The sequence below is a fragment of the Rhinolophus ferrumequinum genome, chromosome 5 (genome assembly GCF_004115265.2).
Source record: "Rhinolophus ferrumequinum isolate MPI-CBG mRhiFer1 chromosome 5, mRhiFer1_v1.p, whole genome shotgun sequence".
NCBI classification, from domain to species: domain Eukaryota; kingdom Metazoa; phylum Chordata; class Mammalia; order Chiroptera; family Rhinolophidae; genus Rhinolophus; species Rhinolophus ferrumequinum.
This window is the reverse complement of record NC_046288.1, coordinates 61,159,352-61,178,866: the sequence shown is the minus strand read 5'-3', so window position 1 is coordinate 61,178,866 and position 19,515 is coordinate 61,159,352. Positions and strand designations below refer to the sequence as shown.

Genomic DNA, 19,515 nt, shown 5'->3' with positions numbered 1-19,515 from the left:
CACTAGTAACCCATAAAGCGATATACCCTTAGTAAGCAGCAATAGTATCTCCATATTTTCTTCTGGTAACAGCCTTAAACTCTCAGGGGGAACAAAAGAAAGAAAAAATAACTCCCAGAAGATTTTATGAAGTATTATGTTTTGCTAAAATATTCTGTTTTCTCCCTGCCTGTGAGTACACAGTTCATCACGTTGTCAAATCACAGAAGCTTCTACACCACTTTGTCTTTACTGAAGTACAGGACTCCCAGTTAACAGAAATGTTTTTTAAGTGTATTTTTGGTTGTCATACCTCTAGGGTAATCTGCTAACATACCTTATTTAGAATTTTAAAATGTAAGAACTTTCTTCCCCTCATCCTAGGATCACCATCCATCAGAATAGCACCAATAGTTGGAGATGGTTAAGAAAGATGTAGACAGAAAAGAGAAGATTAAAAAGAAGAAAGAGGGAAGTAAACAAAGTCAAATTATGAGAAGAAGCTGTCAGAAAATGAGTCCAAGTCTTTATTCTACCATGTTTTACATGAAAGGAAAGAAATACAGTTGGGGGCACAGGAGGGAGGGAGACAGACAGACAGAAATTATCTACTGACAAAGGGAAAAAGGCTGATGCAATTCAAACAATATTTGTCTTTTGTAAAACTTGATTTTATTAGATATCGAGTAGGTACAAAAGTTAAAATATATGTAAGCTACATGCAATCATAAGAAAACAGACTGTCATATACCCACCACCATGTTTATAAAAGAACATTCCCATTGTGTTAGAAGTCACTGCTATGTAGATCTTTAATCCCATCCCCTGAGAGGTAACCACTATGCTGAATTTACAACCAACATCTGTGATGAGTCTTAACCAGGATGAGTATTGCAAGGGAGGGCCAGGTAGGGAGAAGTGAGTACTGGTCACTGGGGACTCAGAAGCTAGAGAAGATATGGTTCCCAGTCTCACTCACAGACTGGTGGGGAAACAGACATGAATACAAATAGTTGTATGAGGTCAGATGTGAAAAGTACTGTGGTAAGAGGTCTGTATCTTAGGGAAATACAGAAAAGAGACATTAGAATACCTGGGTGAGCAGGGGAGCGCCAGGGACAAGGTAGCCACTCTGCCTTTGCAGGGTGGAGAGGATTTCTACAGATGGAAGGAAGGGGCAAATGTAACAGTCAGAGAAGAGGCAGAGAGGAGCGAGACGGTCTGAAGAACGACTGCTCCACCCAGGACGACTAAGTATTGGAAGGGAGAGAGTAGAACTTAAAGCTTGGGTGAAAGTTGAGTTTGAAGGGAATCTTGTGGAAAATGGAAATTCTTCTAGAAACCCAAACTAGCAGGTATAAGTTTGGGCAATATTGTTTCCCCCACACAGAAGTCCAGAAGGTTGTCATCGGTGTCTCTTCCCTTCCCTTTTTCCTGCTCCATCCTCACTCCTACCCTTGCATCAAATCTTTTACTGCATGCCACCAATTCTTCTTTAGATCCTCTCCTGTATCTGTCGCTTTAATTCCACTGATGACTGAACAATTCTGGCAGCCTTCTGGCTTGGTGCCATCTTTCTTCTCTGGCCTCTCCAATCTACACCTGAATTCATTTGCATAGAGAGCTAGGATCCTGCTACTCAGCAGGACACAGAGGTCAAGGAGGTGAGCATAGGTTATAGCTGGGGAGGGAAGCCTGCAGGGAAAGCCACGAATGCATGAGTAGGCTACAAGTCATAAGGGAGGGGGCACAGGGCCGTCGAGGTCAGATTTGGAACCAGTTGAAAAGCAGGGTGTGCTAAAAGCCAAAGTCAGTGGTATAGATTGGAAGCCATGAATCACATAGGGCACCAAGAACCACAGATTCCTTTTTATTGGATCCAGTTGGGTGGGGAGGAGAGCAGAACTGCCAGGCTAAGTGAGACACGCAGGGCCAGCAACCAAGCAGCAGTTGAAGTCAGACGTTTTCTTCAAGGGCATGGTTAACCCAGCCTCCTTGCACTCCTGGAAGAGTGCATTGCCGGTGCTCTCAGCTGGAGCCCCTTTTCTCAGGCACCCCCTCCAAATGTCCTATTCCCTTTTCCAGGCTCTATCCCCCAGTGTGCGTGCTTATACAGGGAGTAGTAGCACAGGTTTGCAGCCCAATAGACCTATGACTGAATTCACATGCTAGCCCTGAGACCAAAAGCAAATTGGTGAGCTTCTCTGGCTTCAGCTTCCTCAGGGATAATGACACATTTCAAGGAGTCGTTGTGAGGAAGAAATGAAAGTATACATGGCATGTGCCTGATGTATAAGGGGCTCAGTAAGTAGTTCTTATCCAACAGATACTTATTAAGAACTTACTGTGAGCCGAGCATCATGCCAGCTGCCAGAGATACTGTGGTGAGCAAAACCAGTCTAGAGAGAGAGACAGAAATTAATGAATAAGCCCAAAAATAATTGTAAATAACAGACATGAAAAGGGCTAGGAGACCTCACAAAGTATATACTTGGGAGATTTGACCTATTCTGAGAGATCAGGAAAAGCCAGCTTCGATGCTGCTCAAAAGCCACTTTTTTGAGAAGCCTCCCTTGATTCCCTGCAACTGGAGATGACTCTATTGGCCTGTGAATTCTCAGCGGGAAGCGTGGAGTCTGCAAATGACACACTCATCTTACCCTATTGTGTCTAGTATCACAACCAGTGATATGCATGTCTTGTCTCTTCTACCAGATTGTAAATCTTTGTGGGCAGACAGCAGGCCATTTACATCTTTGAATGCTTCGCAGTATCTGTTAAACTCTTTTTATTTTAACAAATAAGTTAGCTTCCAGAAATCTGACACAATTTAACAGAACTTGAAGTTTAATTTATGCCTTTTGTAAGCCAAGTTCCCATTGATTTCCATGTCATTTGTCTGAACATAATAGGGATGAGCAAGGAAACAATAATTTGGCTTCTCAGAAATTGTATAATAACCGTACCTCATGGGGTATGATACCCTTAAACTCCTGAATATTCCAGACCCGAGCCTCACTCTCCCATTCATCAGGAACAGGGATAAGAAAAAATGAGACTAGTAGAATTTCACTTGTCAAATCTTCAAACCTAAATTTTACAATTAGAATCTCAGTTTGTAATCTAGCAAAAAAAAAAAAAAAGTAACAGAAAAACTTCTGTGTGCTGAAACATTCATTTCTATTAAATTGCTTAAATTAAATCTGACCCTACAGTTAAACTCTGGAAATCTGCTCAGCTAAGCAATTTTATGCAAATAATGATACCAGCAGATTAGATTCCACCTTAACTCTGGGAAGGTATTTTTATATTTTTCAATGTTAAGAGCTGCTCGCTTGTCTATATGTGATTTTATTGTAATTAATAACAACAGTTATTATTGACATCAACATAGCTACAAAAATATGAAAGCTACAAGAATCAGAGGAAACATTTTGCTATTAGATGTAAGTGTTCAAATTTCATTTACTATTTCACTTAAATTCATTTCATTTTAGTATCTTTGAATTTTTTTAAATGTCCTCAGTACCAAAATGAGGCAAGATTTATAAATCCAAACAAATGTATAAACAAACAACCCAGGTCCTCTGAAGTAACTTGCCAAAAAGAAATAATCCATCTGTACAGGAAAATCTATCAAATCAGAATCTGCAATGTGGGCCAATGAGAAAAAAAAGTTCATACTTGATCCTGTTTTTGATTCAAGATCTTGGAACTATTGCAAGCTTTATAATGACGGATAAACAAGGAGAGCAAACATTCTCTTGTTATTTCCATGGGTTTCATTAGCTTATTTCCATGACTCATAATGGCTTCCTGAAAAAACTCATTTCTTTGATCTCAAGCTAGTTTTCATCAGTCAGCATTCCTGCTATTTCCTTTTGTGCATTCTCACCTGGACTCATATATTTACCAGTTAAGCCATTCCCCAAATAAAATGATGAGTATTCTCAAACAGGGTTTTGTCCAAATTGTCCAAAGAATTCAGAAGGATATTCTGAAGATTTAAAAAAAAAAGGCAAATATTAATCACACAAGTTTTGTTAAGTATTACCTGAAAAGAGTTAGTGGAAAACAATTTCAAAACCATTTATCAAAACTGGGACTTATGAAAACACCAAAAAACTTCCTAAAGTCACTGAATAATGGCTTTTTCCAGTCCTACGTTACGTGTACTACGTTACGTGATGGAGCCTCCATTATATCCGAGAAGGCAGTGTGGTTAGTGACAATAAACTGCTCAGCCTTGGACCCAGGAAGCCTAGGGTCTCCTGTAGCCCCTGCCAGGGCTGTATGTCTGGGTTATCCTCCACTTCTCTAAAATGAAAGTAAGTATTCAGCCAAGTTTCTTTACGGTATAACATTCTGTGATTCTAGTAGAGACACATAGGAGTTGGGACTTAATCCTTCACTCAAAAAGTACTTATTGAACATCTATCTATTAAGTACTGGGCAACATATCCTCTATATGAGGGGTCTTTCCATTATGCTCCCCAAGTCCCCTGTGAAGACTTCTATCATGTTACTTGATACTGTGTTGGAATTAGGAGTTCCCTAATCTGATTCCTCCATTAACTGCATGTTATTTTTGCCAATGTGCAGCAGAATTCTTGGCAAACAGAAGGTACTCAGAAAGCATTTGGTGAATGAACAAAGCGAGCTCTTCATATGCAAGGCTGAGCATCCCAGAATGAGGACCAGAATGAGAAGTATCAAGCAAGTATTCAGTAATATCTCATTAAAACAATTTCATGATTACATTATAGTCTACTTAGGAATTTGAGCCAGCAGCAGACCCTGATTGCACTAAGAGCCAAATACTGAAACGAGCCTCTCTCTAGTCCTAAACAAACATATCATTGGCACTTAGTTTTCAGTTTGACATATTGGGCCACCTATGCTGTTGCCTCTCTAGATCTGCTCTCCACTTTTTTCCACCCTGGTTGGTGTCCTGGGAGACCAGTCTATGTGAACTGTGTCCATCCAGTTTCAGTGTCCTCCAGCTCTGGTTGTGTTTGGCCAATGGGAAGTACTTGGGTAACTGTACTTCCCAAGCTGGGATATTTATTCTCTCTCTTCAGGACAACCACTGGCTGTTCTTCTGTCCCTTGACCAAAGGACATAGCTCCTATCAGGCAGCCCTCCACGGATATTCTCTCTGTGTGTGTTGTGTATGCAAGTGTCTGAGTCTGTCTCTCTGGGTACCCTGCCCCTTTAGTCTTAGGAACAGTAGCAGTGCCCCACTGTTACTAGTCCCAGGGTGCTACACTCCCTTTTTTGGTTTTCCCACACCTGGCGTAATAGACCTTTTAATAATTCAATTTGAGTATACTATCAGTTTCCTACTAGGACATTGACTGATAATTACCCAAGTATTATGACAAGTAAATGATCTAGCCTATTACCACCAAGTACAAAAGGATACTAATAAATGCTGGTCTTCTTCCTCTTCCCTGTTACAGTTCTTATACTCCCTACAATGGTTGTCAATAGTGCCTTAAACATAATAGCTGTTTAATAAATATTTGTTGAACGTGTGAAAAAATTTTCTAAGACACTTCTGACCACAGTTTTGGATTCAAATACATGGAAATCAGTGTGCATTAATTAATCTAGGTTATCAGATGTTACATTTAGAGAAATTTTTAATTTCAGTAATTGAGGATCAGTGGGTAGTTCTACTTTATAAATGTACATTCTCTTTTTTCTCATGCTCCTACTGAAACAACGGTTGGCCGGCTGGAATTATGACAGCCCCAGGAAACGGTGCCCAGGGATGAGCTGACATCCCAGGGGCACATGTTGTTTAACAGACTAAATGAATAGTTTACCGGTCCTTCCTACACCTTGGAGGAAAAAGTCAATTTATTTCCTGTCCTCTAATTCACATGAGCTGATTTTGCCAAGTTCATCGCTTTCTATCTCCGACACACAGATAGAAATGCAGTTTGAGGTACACTTTACCTCCTCGGCTCTCTTCCTATAATGAATCAAGTCAAATCATCAATAAAGCCAAATCATCACCTACCACGTATACTGATCGTACTGAAGCACCGTGGAAGGAACTTCTAGTTCCGGTATTGGAGAAAGCACTTCCTTGGTCTGAGTCAACGGCAGCCTGTGCGTGGTCTCTAGTATTTAAGAAGGAGAGCTCTTTTAGTTTATATTTAGTGAACAGCAGTGCAAAACCGGACACGATATTTTCTAATGCAGTAAGAGAACCATGCCCTCCATCTAGAAAGGATTTTGGCATTTCCACCACTCACTAAATTTCCTGCCTAGAACTCTGATACGTTTAACCCATTTCTCTCAACTCTATTCCTTTCCTTTCATTCCTCCTCTCCCCCTACTTCCTGGGCACACAACCTGAAGCATAGTTAAGAAGGAGCAAAGTAGAGAAAAAAGTGTTTAAGTACAATGTGAAGTAGCAAGAAAAGAATTTTCGTTTGGAAACTAACTGCAAACATTTCTTTCTATTGCATATTGTTGAAATATGTCCCTAAAAAGAATATTAATGACCTCCTTAATTTAAGAGACAATTTTACCAAAAAGCAAAGTTACAGATTAGATGAATTCTGTCTAATGTGTCTTTCTTTACTAAGACTATGCAACTTTATCAAATTCTTCTATTACTATCTTCAGCTGTCTTCAAGGTAGGAGATGAAACTTCATGTCGATGGCATAATGGTACCTCTTTTATTCCCCTGGGGTCTTGCTTTTCTAATTTTTATATTGAAACTTGTGGGTTTTGCTTCACAGAGGTCTCTACTTTTTATACAAAGCCCTGGACATGGATGGGAATGAGGTGACTTATAACTTAAAGAGAAGTTTGGGTCGTTGCTTCTTAAGAAGAGAAATCCAAAGGAGGATTTAAATGTAATCAAGAATATAATGTTTCTTGTCCATGAAGATGATTAAACACTGGTATAGGTTACTAAACTAGAAATACTGTCAAACCTTCTCTTGGAATTTTATTCTTTAATTAGAAAAAAATTTTTAGTAAAAGCTTAGTTTTTGGATTTAATGTTCTAAATAAAGAATACATTCATAGGATGCAAAGTTTTTAAACTATGAAGGGATATTCAGCGAAATATCTCCCTCTCACCCCACATCTCACTCACTTCCCACCTCATCACATACTTCTTTCCTTTTTCCCTTCCTCTGGCAACCAATGTTATTACTTTTTTATGTATTGATAGATGATGGAAGAATAAATTTATTTTTATACATATGTATATGTTATTTTTGTCATTCTTTACACAATTAGTAGCATACTGTACACATATATACTTAAGGATATATCTTAGCAATCTTTCCACATAAGCACTTCCTCATCTCTTTTTACAACTTCCTGGTATTCCATAGTATGGATGCATCATCATGTCTTTAAACAGTCTCCTATTTAGATTGTCTAATCTTTTGACATTGCAAACCCAATAGTGTCTAATTTTTTGAGATTGTCAACCCACTAGCAATAAACATTGTACATATGTCATTTCTCTCCCATGTCAGTAAACCTGCAGGACCAATTCCTAGAAATACAGTAGAATTGCTGGCTTAAAGGGCTTATACATTTGTAACTTTGTTAGTCTGTTTACAGACATCCAAGTTGATTCTGATGTCCATTAAAGCTTCAGAATGAACCTAGCATGCAAAAAACTGCTTGGACAATTAGGTTAAAATATCAAAAGAACCTATTTATGAAATTAAATAGTTATCGAAGAAAATTAACAGAGCTGTTTTGGTTGGAAAGCCAAATTGCTCACCATTTGCTTATTCATTCTGTTTGCTGATATTTTATAGTATGGTATAACCCTATCACCATAATTAGTTGTGGAAAGCTATTATCTGTGAAAATGAGGGCAATTCCAAAGTAACTCTCTAGTGAGACATTATTTTCTGCTTCTCTTAGTATCAAAAGTCATGTAACTTATATGCTAATAGCAAAACTTCTGCAAAATTGATAAAAAGGCAACCAGATAAGATGTCATTTTAACAAGGTGTCATTTTAACACCTTCTTCAGAAAAGTTAAAACAAGTGGAATTTTTTTCTTGTTGTTCTACACTGGGAAATAGAGTTTCTTTCAAATTATATTAATTCACCAGCACTAGTTAAGGTAGCAGAAGTAGTCAGAAATATTTTAAAACTTCACAGAACTCTTTTCATGAATTTGTCAAATCTCTGAACCCAACATTTCTTTGACATTTTTCAGGAACCTCCGAAGAGACTGAAAAATTAAAAAGAACCCCAGTTGGAGATTTGACCTGGCTGAATCTCGTGAACAAAATGGATTTCCAGCAGTAGAAACATTGATTAAAAATAAAACTCCATGCCTTGTGTTCTCAAATAAAGACCCTGTCACACTGCCCATGTCAATGTACAGGTTGTCCTCTGATAATTTCTTTCTTTCTTTTTTTTTTTTAAAGATTTCTATCACTTTTCCAAAGTGCTTTATATCTATGACATGTGGTATCTAACCTCAATTCATCCTTCCACTGTAATTTTTGATTCCCACAGAGTAACAGAAACTTGCAAGGTGTTTTCTTCATTTTTGTTACTGATGGTTTTCATGTCAAAGACAAGGCACATCTCCCACAGTGAAGGTACATCTAAAACTTCCTCATCCTTCCAGGCTCTCTTGGCTGCTAAGGGAATTTGCACCATCAATTTTTTATACTCTCATCTCCAAAACTACTTGTTCAGCTAAATTTTACTTTGTTATTACATTGGAAAGCCAAAACAGCTACAAACAAAACAGAGTAGTAAACAGGGTTAGGTGTCCATACTACGAATATATGACCGTCTGTCATGCAAGTCTTCCGGCGGGGTCTCTGGTCCCGCTCCCCAGATAGGAATGCAGGATATGGTGAGGCCAAAAAGGAACACCCATGGAGCCATAGATAGGGGAGTCATACCACTATATTCTCGCTGGCAGCTGGGTTGGAGACACAGGAAGCAGGAGCCACACTGTCTGCAACCCACTGTTCTAACTGCAATCCACGCTCGCCAGCCACCATCCTCTTGCTAGCCCCCATTTTTTGCTAGCGTAGCCACGACAGTTATATTAGTGGCCAGTGGTTCACTGGTTACAGCTGACGGCCAACTAGCCACAGCTGACGGCCATCCAATCACAGTTGATGGCCATTTACTACCCGAGTGAGCACCTTTCCATGTGAGGCCGAGAGCCTGGAAACTGCACTCCTGGCTCTGTCCCCACACCCTCTGTGACCTCTACTTCCCCAATAGTGAATGTATCCAATTTTGTTGTGTCTGCTTATCAGCCTCCTAGTGTACAAAGATTGCAATTTAGGCACAGTTATATTCCGCAAAACCTACCCTGGAGCATAACACATAATAGGTACTCAGTAAATACGTGTTGAGTGACTGAAAGAATGTCATTTAATTTCTTTGTGTCTCATTTTTCTTAATAAAAGGGTATGGATAGAAGCACTACAGGAAGTCAACTGGGGACCTTCCTTGGAATTTGTGGCTAAGAAAAATAAGATTGACCTCTGAGAGTTAATCTATGAAAACCCATAATCAGAGCAGAAACATGCAAAGTCATCTTCAGAAAAGATCCCCCCACCAAAGCTTGTTAAATGTTAAAAGTGCTGTGTTCAATCAGCCTATCAGGTCACCCCTGAAAGAAAGCATTTCAAGTTGTGTTGGCAACGAAATCCACTTGAAGACCTACCAAACAAGCTTTAGCTGTGTTTTGCCTTCCTTCGTGGTCCTCTCCAAGGAGAGAGAACACATACGTTTGCTGTTAGAAGTGTTTTGGTCCGTATTTCTCTCAATCTTATTACTCTTTGTGAATCAATAAATTGGTCTTCTAGTTTTATAAACCTGTTGGTGTGAGTTGGATTAAATAATGGATCATTGTTGGTGTGCTGCCACTGTCGGAAGCAGAGCCCACAAGCCTGAAGGAAGCCACTGATCGGGTAAATTCACCTACGTGAGCACCTGTGTGGCTTGGTGGGCAGCAGCAGCCAGGCAGCCTCTGCTGGCAGGGTCCTGGTCTATCCCTGGTCACACGTTCTGTATAAAAGTTCGGCAGTGGGCAACAGCACCTGGACTACCGAGATTATTTCCTTGTGACTTCTGCCAAGCTAGTTGCTGCCTTCAAGCTAAGAGGAGGAAAATAAAGGTAAGGGTAAAATGAGGTAATAAAGGTGTATTTTCCTGTACTTTGAAGACTAGAAAGCACTACCAAGTGCAAACCAGAATATTTTTACCAGCATATCTTTAAGCCCGCTCCAGCGGTCTGCTAAGAATTTAGTAGGACCCGCCTATGTGCTCCGTGGGGAAGGGCTATGGATAGCTAACCTTGTTTCCTCATTGCATCCTTCCTCTCCTTCATACTTTGGGAGACTGAGCCATGACTCTTTGTGGAGACAGTGGCAATAAATGTCTAAACTGTTATCCGCAAAGTACTTGGTTTCCTCATAAGAGCTTCTCTTCACAGTTTACTGTGGTCAAAACAGATGTGGAAATTTTCAGATGGTTTGATGATTCTTATTCAGTTCTCTAATCTGGCTTCAAAAATACTTCCAGTCTTAATGATTTCTTCTTATTGCCATAGCAGTGCAGAACTTCAATATTGCTATACATCATTCTAACATTTTCATCACAAAAAAACACTGGCACTTTTGTAGAACCCCAAGATAGCTAATGGAACCAATTAGCGATGGTAGCTTTTAAAGCTAATAGAGCCAATTATGGCAGCTTAAAATAGATTTCCATTATTCAAGGTGCCAACTTCCTACTATGTTCAAAGCTCCATTTGTTATTATTAACAGTGATCCTAAAACTATTCTTCTGCTCCAAATCTGACCAATGTGAAAATCAAATGAGGACAGGAGAATAAATTACTGCAAAATTATCTAGAATTGACAGTTAAAGAGAAAAAAAGCTCCTTCAACAGACAGTTGCCAATATTTTGAGCTATTGACTCAGTTTCCAGTTCATTCACACTGCAGATATCTTTACTATTCCTAGGAATGAAACTGATGAAGGGTTTAACCATTTTCTTTTCATTATTTTGGATAGGCATTATCAAGAGTTATGATTTAGGGGAAAAGCTATGTAAAAGATCTTCGTAAAGTGCAGCATCCATTCGTTCAGCCTAGTCAATGCAGAGTTGTATTTAGTTGATAAACATTTATTGAGCACCCACTAAATGCCCGTATATGCACTACGCTATGAGCTCGAAATGTAATGGTGAGTGTTATCAGATAGTGTCCCTGATCTCAATGAACTACCTAGCTCATAGGAGAGACCAATGAAATAACTCAAAAATATCAAATAGCAACAGTAATAATTGTCACAGGAGATTTGTGGTGTTATGATGGCCTGTAATAAGGGGAATTGACCTAATGTGGGAGGTCCAATATGACTTCCCCGAGGAGGTGTTAGTTAAGCCAAGATCAGAAGGCAGGTTGTAGTTTAGTTACTAGGGTTGGAGTGTACGAGACAAGGCACGGTGGGAGGACGGGAGGTTTGCAGGAGGAGGTGGCATGGGAGGCAGGCTGGTTCAGGCAGGAAGAGTCTGTGCAAAGATGGAAAAAATGTTTATCTGCATATGTTTTATCATCAGTTCTTCCAGACCTGTCATAAATAGCTGTCACATAAAGGCATTCAATGAATGAAGAGAATAAATCACCCTGTTCTGTCTACAGATTCTTCATTCTTAATGATTTCTTCCTGCATATAGAGTCACCCTCTGCCTTTTGATCTATTTGGTAACCAAGCAGATGGCTACAACCTTTACTGTTTTATGAACCAAATCCGTATTTTAAGAGTCATATACATTATAGTTAAGCAAGTAAAAATTAAATTTTCATGTTATTTTACTTGGTTGCTAGACATCTGGCACTAGTAATTTATCTTCTGCAGGAAATTGAAACCTGCTTAGTCTTTATTATACTGGTCATAAACGTGTTGCAAATTATAATTTTATATTGCCATTAGTTTTATTTGGGGGTAATACAAATTCCTGGGTCATCCACTTTCGGCATATAGTAATTTCCTTTCACAATCAAATTCCGTTTTCTTTGTTTCATGGTCCCTACGAACTCACCCACATTAACTGCAAAAATCATTTCAGCCAATGTTTGTGGATGACTCCCTTTGTCTCACACAAGCTTCTACAACCTTATGAAGGAAATGTCTCATCTCAGTTTCTAGTGTTAAATGTTAAAGAGCATGAAGAGTTTTGATCTGTAGCTTGAACCAGCAGAGGTAATCTCCCCAGTTCATCATTGCCATTGATGTATTATTAGAAAGCGCATTCGTTGGACAGAACTAAGCTTCAGCCCCGACTCTGCTAGGACCTGGCTGGAGGTCAGTTACTTAAACTCTCGTATCTTCAGTTTTCTCATCAGGAAAAAAGTGAGGTTCTTATGAAATGAAATCAAATGATGTATGTGAAAGTACTGTGCATACGGAAGGTACTTAATGAGTTTTTATAGTTTAATTAGTTTTCCCCATCCGAAGGCAACCTGGGGTAGAATCTCCTTAACTGTGATGTTAGCCCTGTGAAGGCAGGGCCTGTGCTCAAGTGTGTGCCACTGGATAACCAACGCTTAACACAAATGCCTGTGCGTAGTCGGTGTTCAGTAGATTTTTGGCTGAATATTTGAAGGTGAAGAATTTCGAGTTTTAAAAATGTAAGCATTTTTGCTGAACAGAGAGGGAAGAGATAAAATGACCTCTTTAATTGATCCATGCAGCGGAAATAAGTGGAAGCTCTAATCCCAGGAACCTGGTGTTGTAGATGTTTATTTATTGGCTGTTCAGCATGTGGACATCTCAGGGGAACTTTCAAGTACTCAGGAAGACAGAAGGGCAGATATTTCTGCTCCCTGCTTCCCGGCACCTAGAGTACTAATCTGTGATCTGCACTTAGTCAGACACTACTCCTTGGGATTTACAATCTTGGGCAGTGATGCCAAACTGCAAGGTGGTCTAAGGGTAGCTTTGGCAGCTCAGAGGGAGCATCCAGTGGTGATCACACCAGCAAAGGCGTTCTCACCAAACCAATCCTATGGTGTGATTTTGGCTGTATTTTTGGCTGCCTGGCCTCCATTAACTCCTCTTTATTTTCCAAGTTCAAGTTCCCTAACCTTCCTGCTGCTTTCATCGGTTCCCTATTTGTTTTCCAATAATTTTCTCTTCTGCCAAGTCAGCCACATTGGTTTCTATTGTTTGCATCCAGTGATTCTCATCCTAGTCCTCTGCTTCTGACCCTGGTCTTGGTCTCCTGATCTGGTCAACTCATTAAGCACTGTTTCTAGGGACGCGTTTCAAAGTTACTTTTGCATAGTTCTCAAAATCTCTTCTTCAAGATAGTCCATGTATTTCATTACTCTTTATATCCTTGCAATTCTATAAAGTGTGTTATATGTTCTTTGATGAAGTGGAATTACGTTCCTTCTGAACACTCTTTGTCTCTTCGTTTGTTTCCCCTTTCCCAACCCCCAAGATTCATTTCTTGTTCATCTTTTCTTTTTACTCTATACTCATTTCTCCTTAGGGTTTGTGTGATTTAATCAGCTTTCACTGTACATGAACTACCTCTCAGATATTATGCCAGGGACAAGGATCCAGGCACAGGTGAATAAGACAGAATCATCACCTTGTGAAGATAATAGCTGAATGAATAAAATATAAAGTAGATTAATGCCAAGACAGGCAACCTAAGGCAATACACTTCTCAAAGCAAAAAAAAAAGAAAAAATAGGAGACATGTAAAAGCTTGATATTTGATGCTGTCCGGCATCTTTTTCTACAGCAATGAGAATCATTGATTCCATCAGTGTTTGCTGCGCTTCCAAAACATGTCAGGCACTGTAGAGTGCCAGGGTCTTAGCAATCTCTCCTGACTTCTCTCTTGTCTTTCTGAGAGGGTGAGCTTATCTATATCTCTGTGTGTACATGTGTAACAACACTTACTTTGTAATACATGAACAACTGGAGAGACACTCTAGAACGTACAGTCAAAGTCGACAGCAAGCTGCTCTGCTGAATGTGACTAGAGTCACTGCTCTCTTTGAACTACATTTTTTTTTCCTGACTCGTGTTACTCCTTCTCCAGAGACCCGTGCTGGCACATTTTTCCCTTACAATCTCACTGCTGCCTATAATCCATCATCACAAAGAGAGGCCTTAAAAATGGTACTCGAGGGAGACATTATTTCCTTTCCATTTCTCTTTTAGAAATAGCAACTTACCATGGGAGGGGGGACAATTGAATTTAGGTTAAAGGAATATAAATAACAAGAAAGAATCTGCTTCTTTCCCCATTTAAGATGCTAAGCCTCAAAAGGACTCTTGGTTTTTTTAAAAAAGCTACCACCCCTTGGACTGCTCTAAACTATATTATATTCCTGGTAATAAAGCCAAGGGGTTTTTAGTGAGTGCTGTTACAGGGAAAGGATGGCTATGGCAGGTTTCTCTGGTGAATGAAAATCACAGGCTCATAAATACAACATGTGAGGTTAGTCTTGTGGTTAGCTAGAACTTTAAATTTGTGATTCTCACGATTATATGGGTTAACAGGGGAACTATTGACATTTTCTCAGACAAGGCTGCAGTGTTCAAAATTATGACTTGAAAAGAGAAAGCACTGGGATTCCCAAGGCAACCAAAAAGCCCAGCAGAGCCAGGTTAAAACTTATTCCTGGTGTATGTGTGAGTGTCAGGCATGTGTACTGGATAAGAGAGGATGCCAGGGGAAACGCCATTTTCTCCCTTTAAAAATTAATTTGTCCATTTGAAACAACCCTGTGAATTTTATGTCGTTAAACAAAATTTCCATTTACTGCCCAAAATTTCCATCAACTTTCCCCACATTTAGCTGGTGTCCAATGACTATTTAGCTAATGCTTATTATTAGCCGTGGGTTAATAATATTACTGCTAACGCTGAGAATAGAAACTCTTTCTCTTAAAAAAAAAAAAAACTGAGCTCTTTAGGTGCACCCAATCCAATTGTTTCCTCAAGTTACAGAGTTGAGTACCTGCTAATTTAAATAGCTAAGAAAAGCCTGGGGAGCACAGTCCCCAGTGAAATTCCCTGCAAATCCCCACGTAGCTACAGAGGCAGCTGCGGTGGGGGGCTCAGGTTTTGTTCGGTTTCCTTTCATTTTTGAAAATGGTTTACACACCAGACATGAAGCTTCCTTATCTGACTTCTCACGAAGGACAAAGGAGCCTGCTCACTGGCTATGCATGAGTAATATCACTCATAATTTTGTGCTTTTCAAAGACTCAAGGATATTTTTTCTCCCTGATGAAGAAGAGGCCTCTGCCCATGTCATAGTCTCCCTCTCTTTCTTTTTCATGTGATTTGACAGCTTGAATTCAGAAGGCGTCTTCACAATTAGAAGAAGGAGATAGAACCACAGCATCTGTGCTAACAGCCCCCTTGCTGCTCTCATTAGCATTTCCTTATTCCATTTCTATTTCTTGGGAGAGGACAGGGGACTTTTTAATTGGGGCTATTAGAAGTTCTCTTTACACAATGACACCCTTTGCTAAGTGAAGGTTCCCGCAAAAGCCATACCCACTCTACAATTACTTCTTGCAATTCTGAGAAGAATGGTATCTTGTCTCATTTAAAAATAAATCGGAGGCTTATTCCTTATTGCTTTTTCTTCTCTGCCTACTCACATGAATTTCTTCTGGCCAATTAAGCCAACTTTCCATTATTTAAGGACGTAGTTTTGATCGTTCCTGTCCCCGGATAAGAAGACATTAAACAAGACATCCTTTGCTCATAGCTCCTGTCTCCCAGATACAAGCCTAATGTAAGTGAGCACCGAGATTGCAATCTTGAGTTTATACTGAAATGGCGAAGCTTTGGGATTTCCTAAGCTGCGTGCTGTTGGCAGGTCGCAGAGCTCACCTGCAATAATTCGCGTATTCAATGTTTGAAGTTTCTCAGAATCACTTCCTCTTAAGAGAACAGATGAAGATTTGTATTTATAACCTATTCCAGAAAAAGAAATTAAATATTTAGATGATAAACAAGCATGTTCTTAATATATATTCCCCATGTTGGTTTAAAGGATGACCAAGGAAAATAGGTCATTCAGAACAGGGCCTGACATTAAGAGTTTTTCCATATTATCCATTAATAAATGCAGGTTCTTTCTAAAACCAGTGGCTTCTCCACTGCCATAAATGCCATTATGCCATCTCCTCTAATGAAAAGCCCAGCTCTTATGTACAGAATATTATATTATTTATATTATGTTATATACATAGATATGATATACAAAATATTTAATGTATATTTAATATTTAATATTATTTAATGTCCTAAATGATGTTACATTTTTCATCATATGTTTGGATTTGTGAGGCAAGCCTTTGAAAGCCTCTAGGCCTCTCATTTGGGTAGATGTTCATAAGAACTTAATACCATTTCCCACTATTCATCTCTTTCTAGACACTTTTTCTATCTGGTTTCTATCTCTCTTTCCTGATATGTAATTACATGGAAAAATGGATCAAGAAACTCAGAACTATGCACTATTTGCAACTAACACTCATTTATTTAAAATAATATAATTTTCAAAACTAGAAAGAACCTGGGTCTTAATGCTGATGTTTTATTAGCTGTATGCATAAGTTTGGACAAAATACTTAACCTCTCTGAAGCTCAGGAGTTTTTTTCATCTATAAAATAAATAGCACATACCCTGTTTATATACTTTGAGAATCTAGTAAAAATCTTGTGAAAATGGTTATTCTAAAAATATTCAATATTATGATTATTAACCAGTGAATTAGGGATCTTATAAACTAAGGTATCAATAACAATACTTGATATGAAACTGCTCTCAGAAGTATCTGTAACAAATACTTGGTCAAAAAAATTAATGGCACTTTCACTCAAACCCAGAGGCAACCATTTGTTTTGCCTGCTGAAATGACTAATAGGCCTTGCCTGGTAAAGAACATAAGAGCCTTGGGAAATAATGCAAACAGCACAACACTACTCTCCTATATTGAGAATTGCTATGCACTAGACACTGTGTTAAATTTCTTATGTAATCTCTCTAATTCAATCCTTCCTCAACCCTCTGTAGTAATGGTGATTAACCTTGTTTTATCAGAGGGAAAAAAGAGACACTCAGATACAGTAAGCAGCATTTGCAATAATCACATAACTAGTAAGTGGTAGTACTAGGATTCTAACATAATTCCACCTGTCTCCAAAGCCTATTCTCATGATACATTCTCTTGTCTTTAAGAGACCAACTGCTTTCCATCAGGCCTGATATTCAGCTAGTATATGCATGGGAACACACCAGTAGGGCCACACCAATAGTTGACAGTCAGCGACCATCCTGACAAGTGGGTGTTGTCTTAGTTATTAAATAGTTTTAATATCATCCCTACTGTCCTGATTTCCAATGACGCATTTTAGCTCAGCCTAGCCAAAAATCTGACACACTCACACTTATCAAAGATTGGCTCCCACTCACACTCATTGCCTAGAGCTAGTCTGCTCCAAATCTCCAACTCTGAAATTCTTTATCACTGTTCCCTCTTCTCCTCTCTTCTGCCCTCACTTCCACGGAAGTCTCTGCTCAGCCTCCAGTCCATCAACTCCTTTTGATTCACCCACCCTTTCTTTCCCTCCTATTCACTTGTCTGGATGGGAGAAAGACATGTGAAAGTCCTGGAACACTGGCTCTGTGCCTTACTTATGCTTATACTCCTAGAATTGCCAGTTGCATACAGTCGGTGCTTAGTAAATGGTAAATTGAACTGAAAAAAGGAATTGAATCTGTAGATAAGATTAAGAGTCCCTTGAAACTAAATGGATTATCCCAAATGATGTATTTATTTCTCAATACTTACTCTGCCACCTCCGCACTCGCCTATGGTCTTCAAGTATTTTGTGGATAATAAGGATGAGCAAAAATATGAAAACTAGCATTACTAAAATATACCAAATGATCCTCATGGAACAAGAGAAATCTGCAAAGAATAAAAATACAATAAAATGATTCAACAGGTAAGAGGCTATGTGGTGGTATAGCTGGGTTCTAGTACATATTCTGCCCTTAACTGAAAAGCCGAATATATGTGTGTGTGTGTGTGTGTGTGTGTGTGTGTGTGTGTGTGTGTGTGTGTACATATACATATATATGTATATATATGCAAATTCAGCAACATTTCAAGGGAAAAATAATTTCTTACATATTTTATTAGATTTCTTTAACTTAATCTTTTTACTGAACTCAATGTAACATTGAAAAATGTTATTTTAAATGGCTAGGAACAATTTGAGCTGAGGAGGATGACAACCTCTAGGAAAGAACACATGAACGGGTCCAAAACCTCCTTGGTGGGAGAAGTTGAGACCCCTCTCCAGGTCCCACTACCACACAACCTACATGAGAGAAGTTTCAACAAAACCAAGGCAAAATGCCCTGTATTAAGGAAAATTAAAGTTGTGGTGGGGAATGGGTTGAAGGAATAATAATAGCAAGATGGAAGAGAAGGTTTAGGTAGACTCAGAGGGGCACACAGAGCCCTGAGGAATATAGCGTCATTACAACTTCCCTATGCTGTGGTTATCCAAGAAACTAAGCAATCTAATTTCAGGAAATGTCTCATTTTAATTTTAAGTTGTTTGCTCTCTTGTGCTTTGCTGTAATTCCATTTGGCAGCCTTGTTTTGTTGGCACTTGGGGGAAGTTGAAGAAAACAGGGCAGGGCCAATTGCAGAACACAACACAGCAGGAAGAGCACCTCAGCCAGCACAGGGGGCAGAAAGGTGGGGGATGATTCCAGAGAGAATGGTGACAAATGGGAGTGTAAGCCTCCAAAATCTTGGCAGAGAGAGGAATTTCCATAATCTAGGGGAAAGGGATGGCGCAAGGCATTTCCTGTGGGGTACTGAAGTAACAGAAGCTAAATATATTTTAACATCACTGTTACAGGGTCACTTGCTCTCCTGATGTATGAAATGAGGGTATTAAAGAAGGAACCTTGACCAAGTGGTTTCCAGAGATCCATTTAGTTCCCAAATTCTAAGGTTAATTTCACTTACGTTATGTTGATGTTAGTTTCACGGTCATTCCTATCACCAGGTTAAAACCACACAATAGCAGAGTACCAGAATCAGAGCCTGAATCATTTGTAATGAATAATTTTGGCCCTGGGCCACGCAGCCAAAATGATAACCTCAAATCAACGGTGATGCAGTGAGTATGAGGATGCTGGGGAAGAAAGGGAAAGACAAAGAGAAAGGGCTGGCCTGAAGCATATAAGAGTCCAGAGGAACAACCACACCCCCTTTCCTCAGGGGCTCTCATGGCAATGATCAGATCCAGTGTGTACATTAATTAACAGAGTTGCCCTAGCCTACATTTATAAGGATATGGGTAAAAACTTGTTCATTCAAACAATAGTGAGCCAACACGGGAAGGGTTGTCACCACCCAGCAAGAACTTAGCATGGTCTCCTTTGGTCCCATAAAGACACGCTGGACAGCTGACCCAGGAATCAATGACTT

General features: G+C 39.3%; 1 protein-coding gene across 2 annotated transcripts in view; it reads right to left on the bottom strand.

Moving 5' to 3' along the window:
* Positions 1-672: 672 nt before the first annotated feature.
* The window catches only part of TMEM156 (transmembrane protein 156), a 32,670-nt gene continuing 13,827 nt past the window's right edge, over positions 673-19,515 (bottom strand). The window contains exons 4-7 of one of the 2 annotated variants that reach the window (XM_033106167.1): positions 17,854-17,973; positions 15,887-15,970; positions 6,008-6,110; positions 674-3,976 (exon numbers count right to left, since the gene is read on the bottom strand). In XM_033106167.1, the coding sequence (XP_032962058.1) occupies position 3,976; positions 6,008-6,110; positions 15,887-15,970; positions 17,854-17,973 (308 nt within the window). In that variant the 3' untranslated portion in view covers positions 674-3,975. Of the gene's footprint in view, positions 3,977-6,007; positions 6,111-15,886; positions 15,971-17,853; positions 17,974-19,515 lie in introns of both variants that reach the window. The other variant, XM_033106168.1, reaches the window with a different exon arrangement.